Source organism: Pundamilia nyererei, unplaced genomic scaffold (genome assembly GCF_000239375.1).
Source record: "Pundamilia nyererei isolate P.nyererei 1_Seehausen unplaced genomic scaffold, PunNye1.0 scaffold00882, whole genome shotgun sequence".
Lineage (NCBI taxonomy): Eukaryota > Metazoa > Chordata > Actinopteri > Cichliformes > Cichlidae > Pundamilia > Pundamilia nyererei.
Genome location: NW_005188283.1, coordinates 42,961 through 52,050, shown reverse-complemented (window position 1 = coordinate 52,050; position 9,090 = coordinate 42,961). Strand labels below are relative to the sequence as shown.

The following is a 9,090-nucleotide window of genomic DNA, read 5'->3' as shown; positions in this document are numbered from 1 at the left end:
TTAAAGTTCTCTCTTTCTCTTATATTTTATATAACCAAACCACGGACATACAAGCGCCTGTTTTTATGTGTTGTCGTTAGCAACAACGGCAGTAAAATCCTCGCACGTCCGCTTATTTATTTTCCACATAAACCTTTCACAATAAAGCTCAAGATCCTGTTAAAACTTTTCAAAATAAACTGAATCATGTGAAAGAGTATGCAGAGAGTTTACAGATGAGAAATAAATATATTTATATAACATTTATATCGTTATTGGGACGATAGATGTCTTATATCGGGATATGAGATTTTGGTCATATCGCACAGCCCTATTACACCGCGCTATAAACTCACAAATTCGCTGCTGCATATATAGATGAGAAGTCACTTGCATGCAGGCAGCTTAAAATAATAGTGGCCTGGAGCATACAGCCCCCTTCCTGATTTCCTATTTTTTGTATGTTTGTCACACTTAAATGTTTTAGATGATCAAACTATTTTAAATATTAGACCAGGCTTAAAACACAAAATGCAGTTTCTAAATGAAGGTGTTTATTATTGAAGGGAAAACAGATCCAAATCTCCAAGGCTCATAAGTACCCATAAATCTAAAAACTGGTTGGGCCACCCTCAGCAGCAACAACTGCTCTCAAGTGTTGGCGATAACTGGCAATGAGTCTTTTACTGGAGGCTTTTCAAGCATAAACTGCCTTTTAAATGTCACTGCATCTCAATCAGATTCAGTTTCAATTTTATTTACACAGCGCCAAATCACAACAACAGTCACCTCAAGATGCTTTATATAGTAAGGTAGACCCTACAATAATACATACAGAGAAAAACCCGACAATCATATGACCCCCTATGAGCAGCACTTTGCCGACAGTGAGAAGGAAAAACTCCCTTTTAACAGGAAGAAACCTCCGACCAGGCTCAGGGAGGGGCGGGGCCATCTGCTGTGATTGGTTGGGGTGAGAGAAGGAAGATAGGATAAAGACATGCTGTGGAAGAGAGACAGAGATTAATAACAGGTCAGGACTTTGAATAGTCCACTCCAAAGTCTTCATCTTGTTTTTCTTAAGCCAGAGGTGGACTTGCTGTTGTGTTTTGGATCATTTTCCTGCTGCAGAACCCAAGTGTGCTTCAGCTTGAGATCACAAACCGGACCGGACACTCTCCTTCGTGATATTTTGGTAGAAAAATTCATGGTTCCAAGTCTTCCAGGTCTTGAGGCAGCAAAACAGCCCCAGATCATCCCACTGCCACCACCATATTTTACTGTTGGTTAATTTCATAATGGTGTTTTTTTTAGTTTAAGATCTGGTAACTACAAAGCCCACATTATATAATTTGCATCACTTCCAACCATTCAGTAATTGAGGACTGTTCCTTTTCTGAAAGGCTGTGTTAGTTTTATGGCAGATGTAACGGTACTCAAACATTCCAAATAGTTGAATCGGTCCACAGAATACTTTCACAGATGTCTTGGGGTCAATCAAGATGTTTGTTTTGGCAAATGTGAGACAAGCCTTTGTGTTCTTTTGGGTCAGCAATGGTTTTTGTTTGGTGAACTCTCCCATGGATCCTGTTTTTGCCCAGTCTCTAAATCATGAACTCTGACCTTAACTGAGAAATGTGAAGCCTGTGGTTCTTTAATGCCGTTCTGGGTTCTTCTGTCACCTCCTGGATGAGACTTCGACATGCTCTTGGAGTAATTTTGGGAAGGCTAATCACTGTTCCATGTTTTCTCCATTTGTGTATAATGGCTCTCACTGTGTTTCACTGGAGTCTCAAGCCTTGGAAATGCCTTTGTAACACTTAACATACTGATGGATATCAGTGATTTTTTTCTCAAGTTTTTCTTTAGATGGCATGATGTGTTCCTTCTTGAGATCTTTTAGCCTTCCTTAACTTTGTCTAACAGGTTCTGTTTAAGTGATTTCTTGATTCAACAGATCTTCCAGTAATCAGGCCTGAGTGTGTTTAGTGAAATTGAACGCAGCTCTCCAAAGAAAATGTGGTTAATCACAGTTAATCAATGATTTACCAAGAGGGGCAATTACTTTTTCACACAGGACCAGGTAGGTTTGGATAACTTTTCTCCTCTAATCAATGAAATCATCATTTAAAAAGTGCATTTTATATTTATTTGGGTTATCTTTGTCTCATATCAATTGATGATCTGAACCATGTAAGTGTGACAAATATGCAAAACACCAGGAAATCGGGAAGTGGGCAAACACTTTTTCACTCCACACTAAGTCAATTTGTTTAAAAACAAAGTGAAGCCACAGAGACATGCTGTGACCAAACTAACATATACATGAACCACCCCGTCTCCATTCAGTGCAGTGGACACATTTGTGAGCCTGTTACCTTCGATGACCTTTTAGCCTCTCTAAAAGAGAGCTGCTCTCTCAGTGATGCAGAGCTTCATAAATAGCTCCAGCAGCAAGTGCTCCTTGCCTTTTAGCGTCTGGACTCAGAGACGTGTGAGTAGTGCTGTTTCACACACTGAGGTTAATTATGGAGTTCCACAGGGTTCTGTGCTAGGACCAATTCTACTTCTTTCCATTATAGTAACATCCAAAATTTGTGGTGGTGTTCTGCCTCACTTTCTCAGAACAAATATCTGAAAATGTAAGTTCACAGGCAGCATCCACTGCCTCAGAGCACTCTACTACATATATTACATATATTCTAATACGTGTAAAACTGATTTCATGATAAATTCTGCAATGTGCGTTTGTGCACTAGGCTACATTTTGTACAAACTATTACTCCAGTACATTTTTAGCTACAAAAGTAATAAGACACAAAAACTGATGAAAATGTATTGACTTTACATGAAAATACTAGTAGACTAATCATTAAGGTAATCAGTCACCTAATGCGAGTGCTTTCACAGTAACCGCAGAAAAACATTTAACTGTTCAATAAGCTGCTGTCCATAGATGAGTGAAAAGCAATCATTACAGTGTAATCTATTCAGCCTTTACTCCCCAAGGACATGTGGTTATGAAAAGCATGTTTAAATCTAGGCTCTTGAAAGCTATACTAATTTACCATGTGCTCATTTTACTTGCGCATAATTTAGACACATGGAGCTGTTGTGGTTAAAGCCTGGTCAAACAAACAAACAAACAAACAAACAAACAAACAAACAAAGCTATGCGGTCAAAGCTGCAAAGACTCCTCAGGTAAAGAGTGAACTAGAAATGCAGATTACAATAATGAACCTTTTAGCTCATGAGCCAATCCTGATCAGTCCCAGTAACCCTGACCCAGATAAAGATTTGGAGTCTGTCAGTAAGACTTTCACATGACAAAGAGTATCTAGAAAACACACCCTTTGTTCTAATATCAATAGGGGCATGACTGTGCTAAACTCTATGTTGGGGTGTACCATGTTTGACACTGAGCTGTTCAAGCGTGTGTGCGCAATCACCTTCCAGAGAGCAGCACTGACAGCTTGTCAATAGCGGTTTTTCCTTCTACGGCGAAGCAGCGGTCCTTCTCTAAAGTTTGGACTTCCCCGTCACAGCAGGCCACTATCTTCCCAAAATGGGACAATGACACTCCGACTCTTTTAAACATGCAGCTATACAGCTCCTGGAAGTCCTTGTCAAACGAAAAGCTCCTCAGCCTGTATGACATGTGCAGGACTTGTACCAGACACACCGCGAAGATCGCCAAACTCCACAGAAAAGAGTCCGTGGTGCAGGAGTCCGACCACGACCAGAGAGTGGAGCAGAAGAAGCCCAGAGTGAGAAAGGTGAACAGGTAGAAGAGTCCGTAAAAGCCACTGCCCCCCATGAAGCCAAGGAACAGAAAGATGTTGGCGAGATGGAACACCGATCCTTCCGCACCCTCTTTCCACTCTTTGCACACCGGGTAGGCAGACACCTCCGGCGCCACCGTAAAATTCATGCTTTCGAAGTCGGGCGGCTCCATACTGTATAAAGCGACTCGACCCGCAGCACATCCACCACAGCCAGCCTCGCTCCGTGCCACCAGAGCGGGTAGAAAAACGCTGACACCTCGGCCCATCACTCATGGGTGGAACGCAGAAACAACCAATCAAATCGCTACGTTATATCCAATGAAAAAAAGACGGAGTTTTTACGGAACCATCAGAGCGCGGGTTCGAGTCCAGGTGCGGACAAAGCTCGTGTTACATGATGAAAGGATAAAGACCAGTTTTTACTTACTGTAGATAACAGTTGCTTTGTGATTGATTGATTATCCTGTTTATTTGTAAATTATTATTATACAGTGTTACTGCCCATAATGCAGAATAAACTCTACCATTACACTTTTGAGATGATACACACCACAAGTAATTATAGGTTATGTGTTTGCTGCTTTTATGTTAAAACAGGTTTCCAGTTCTGTCCTGTTTTAGTTATTTTTCAAAAGATAGTTTTAGTTTATTTTAGTTTTTGTGAGTCTGGAATGTCAACAATTACATACACGTCCCAGTTTTAATGCAAAGTCACACACAAAAAGCTTGTAATACAGATATATTCTGATGATATAGAAAATTAAGCTTATGCATTAGTTAAATTAGGACAGTATTTAGAAACCCATTTGAAGGCTTCCTCGCTCTTCGGCTGCTAGTTTGTGTCTTTCAGACACTGTCATGCAACCCACCTCCTAACTCCTTTCACTGCTGGGATTCTTTCTTCTATGATGGGTCATTATAGTTAATTGCCAGATGGCTTACTTTATTTTTGTCTTTAATAAATCATGTTTGGTATTTCCACACAATCTCTCCGTATTGAATTATTTTCTAGATAATCTAATTAAATGTAGAAAAAATATCACTGAATGAAGGGTAAAAAAAAGTAGGTGATAAGAATTCAATTTTAATCACAAACCTACATTCACTGACAAAAATCAAAGCATGAAAAACAGTTATTAACAAGAAAAAACAAAGAAAAACACTTTTAACCACTGCTTGACACCTGAGGCATAACAAACAGAACACACACACAGACACACACCAAGGCTGTGATGTGACACTGAGGAGATAAAACTGCTTAAAATCTGCTTCATGCATCTGTTAATCTGATTTGACTGACACCAACAAGACATTTAATACATTTTACAAGGGGTCACTTGCCCCTCCCTTCCTTCCCTCCCCATCTCCAGCTGCCTCCCTCTTCCCGCTCCACCACAATCACCCACACATGCAGGGCCTTGGGGTAAAGGTGGTTCACCAGGGTGCAGAGGAGGCTACCCCCCCTCTGTCCCCTTCTGGCTTCCTGTGCCTCAACTTTATCCCACAACTTAGACATTCACATTACTCACACTCTCATAACACATACATATAGGATCTTGGGGGTGGGCACGCTACACAGCATCCAGATGTCCATCAGGGTGTACACCTCACCCCTGGTGTCGTTGCCCACCTCTCAATGTTAAATACACGTAGACATTGAGGGCTAGCAGGAGGGACCATGCGCTTACCTGCTGCTCTCTGGCAGGTAGCTCCATGCCCTCCTGGGTTTTAAATGCACCTTAGAACACACATGCCGGTGTACACATGGTACACACCGGCTCACTCCTTGGCGGCCGCTTATCGGGGCCTGGAGCCTGGGGCTCGCTCGGGCCACTTCGGAGGTGGGGTGCCCCCGGCCCCTCGGCCTGGGGCTCGGTCACTCAGGCACAGGAGCTCACGGGCGCGTCACTGCAACTCCCCCTGGCTTCTGCTCCGCGGCTGCTGAGTGAGCCCTCATCTGGGACTCTCCTCAGCTCTTTCTGGGACAGTGGCGCGGCTGCCCCTCTGTTGGTCTTCCTTGGTCTCTTGTGTTCTGGGGGCCTCTGGATGTCTGGAGTTTTGATCTCCTCCATACCTGCTTCATGCCCTGGAGGACGGGGCTGTGGCCCCCCCACACCCTCTAGCAGATCATTACATGAAGGAACCTTTTAAAAACAAGCGCGTCCATGCTCACAGGTGTACACACGGGTGCTCACACGCACAAACTACACCCTTTTTGGCTCCTACCTCAAAGCACACTGTGTTCTGTTGATCTTATGTGCTGCACAATAATGTTTAACATTTAGTATTTACTGTCATATTCACATAGATCATCGCGATGATGTTGTTTATTATGTTGCTCTCATTTTTTCCTTGTTTTCTCTTTTTTCCTTTCTCAAAAGGTGATCCAGGTGATCAATATTTGGATTTTTTGTCTGTTTGTTTTGTTGGTTTTTGTTTTTTGCCCTTTATCCCCGTCCCTCTTACCCGCTGTTGTTCTTTCTCCCAGTCATGTCTGTCCCGTGTGGAGCAAGTGAAAATAAAATAAAATAAGCAATAAAAGGTGAATCAAACAGACCAATACAGCGAGGCTGGGATGGTCCATTTGGTAAAGTAAATCCGTTGGGCATCTTTCTTCACCTTTAGACAATAATTCTGATGGCAAAAGAATCAAAACAGGACAGGCAAAAAATAAATAAATACATTTTACAACTAAGAGGTTTTACAGAAATACTAACGATAATTATTATTGTTATATTAATATTAGTTAAAAACAAGCAGTTTTATTTATGATAACTGAATTAATTAAGAAGGGAAGACAGTGTTTTGCACCAGGAAGCTTTTCTGTATAGAGAGTAGACTTTAGAAGGGGCAAGATCCTGACCTCTGAGCTGTTTCTGATGCGTTCACCTGAGTGTGAACATTAGATATAAAAGATTACAAACTGCAGAAGAGAGGAAAGATTACTCTGCCTGCACCTCCTTGTCTGAGGTGTCCCCTCCAGTCTGATGGCTCTGCTCACTCACAGGTGCAGACGTGTCTTTAATCACTCTCTTCAACAGGAGGGATCAGAGCGGTCCATGGGTATGACAAACAATGAAAAATTTAAGGGAACAGTGACGTCACCTCTGACAGCTTGACTAAGCTATTAAAAGAAGTCTTTGAAAATGCTGTTGCACAGTGTAGTTGGGGTTAAGCAGAGAGAGAAGGAGGAGAAAGGTTAGCAGGCAGAAGTGATTAATGAGATTAATGAAATCAGTGTCCAGCTGACTCAGTGAAAGCTAACTCAGCACAAAGCCAGTTGTACGGTCACACCACAGCCCTGCTGTTAATTATGAACACGTCACCATCATCCATGACTCATGTCAGGCCAGAGTGTCAGAGGCTCGCTGCAGAGATACTTACGCTACTGTTATCATAAGATTTGTTCTCTGTCAGGGCTCTGTGTGCAGGCGGATGGAGAGGAGGATCCAAATGCGAGACTCTGAGACTGAATTGAAACTGAGAACCTTAGCTTTATTGCTGGTGATAAACGAAAACGTGAACTGAACAATGACACTGAGAACTGAACACACAGGCATAATTCTGAGGGTATGACGCGACACTGAGCACAGGAAAACACAGGGCTAATATACACAGGGTGGTAATCAGGGAATGGGCAACAGGAGGGAGACACAGCTGGGAGAAATTGGACTAACGAGACAGGGGGAGCAAAGGTGGAATCTGGGATGCAGTCAAAACATGATGTTGTATTTGTGTTTTACTGGATTTAGGTCATGCAACTCTTGGGGTCAGTCACTGATATTATTATTATTATCGTGATGATGATGATGATGATGATGATGATTATTATTATTATTATTCCTTCGTCTTCCAGAAACTCTCTCCATACTCTGACCACATGAGGCCGGACACTAGGCCGAATCCAGGAGCCACTGCACCATCATAGTGTCTGACAATGTGATTTCATCCTGATACCTAGTCAGGGTGCTGTTGCGTAGCTTGTAGATATTCCTTCACGGATATGCCACCCTCAGACTGTCACTGACCAACCACCAAACTGGTCGTGATGTTACAGGCAACATAGCGTTCTCCACGACTTATCCAGTACCTCTCAGATCCGTCACGTGTGCTTAGGGTGAACTTGCTTTCATCTGTGAAACGCACAGAGCATCTGAAGCGGACCTGCCAATTCTGGTATTCTATGGTAAATGCCAATCTGACTCTACAGTGCCAGGAAGTGGGCACAGCACCCGCTAGAGGACATTATGGCCTCCAGCAACTCTCACGAAGTCTGTTTCTGTTTGTTTGATCAGACAGTGGGCTGCTGGAGGTCATTTTGTAGCTCTGGCAGAGCTCGTCTTCCTCCATGCACAAAGGAGAAGATACCGGTTCTGCTGATGTGTTAGGACCTTCTACAGCCCTGTTCAGTTCTCTTAGAATAACTTTCTGTCTCCTCAAATATCCTCCATGCTCTTGACACTGTGCTGGGAGACACAGCAAAGCTTCTGGCAATAGCACTTATTGCTGTGCAATACTGGAGGAGTTGGACTAACTGCACAGCCTCTGTAGGGTCTGACAGACAGATTTCCTGAAAGACTGTCTGTAAAAAATAATAATATTATATGTGCAGGAAGTTGTGTTTGTAAGAACACCCATGCATTAGAGCGTTCCAATTCATCTGACGTAATATACAAAGAATAGCACATTTACACAGTAGAGTGGTGCTTGTATAGTTGGTGAATGAGACTTGCAGCGTGCAGAAAAAAACTATATAAGAGCCAGTCCATTTCCCACTGCACCAGTGAGCTGCAAACTATATCAAAAGCTTGTTGATATAGCTATCAAATGAACATCCTACCAAACAAAGTCTTTCAGAAATGTGTTTGAGTTGACACACACCAGTCTTATCTGATATTCCAGAGCGTGAGTCAATGCTGGCGTTCCGTTTCATTCGGTGCACAGTTGAACTGTCAAATGTACAAATATATTTGATTGTGGGATTTCGATAAAATACAGAAGTTGGCAGTTGTTGAGCGAAGTGTGGTCAAAATTGGTCCACTTGTCTAGGAGAAGATGAGGAACATACAAAAGCTACAGTCATTAATGAGCTAAATGATTTGTAATCAGTGTATTACACCTTCTTTTGAACTGTCTAACTTTGTGTAAATACTAGAGATGGCACGATACCACTTTTTTATGTCCGATACCGATATCATAAATTTGGATATCTGCCGATACCGATATGAATCCGATATAGTGTTTTTTAATCAACAAAACTGTTTTTTAAATATCTTGCTGCATTTTGTATAAGTTCATACTCAAGTTTAAAACAACAACTACACT

The 9,090-nt window shown here is 42.2% G+C and overlaps 1 protein-coding gene across 1 annotated transcript; it reads right to left on the bottom strand.

The window, feature by feature from the left end:
• Positions 1-3,360: 3,360 nt before the first annotated feature.
• On the bottom strand, positions 3,361-4,777 carry popdc3 (popeye domain cAMP effector 3). The gene has a single exon (XM_005755054.2). The coding sequence runs from the start codon at positions 4,029-4,031 to the stop codon at positions 3,426-3,428; it is 606 nt and encodes a 201-aa protein (XP_005755111.1). The 5' UTR covers positions 4,032-4,777; the 3' UTR covers positions 3,361-3,425.
• Between the last annotated feature and the right edge of the window lie 4,313 nt (positions 4,778-9,090).

What these genes read in the sequence shown, in the direction of transcription:
- popdc3 (XM_005755054.2), bottom strand. Translation starts at nt 4,031, where the DNA reads ATGGGCCGAGGTGTCAGCGTTTTTCTACCCGCTCTGGTGGCACGGAGC.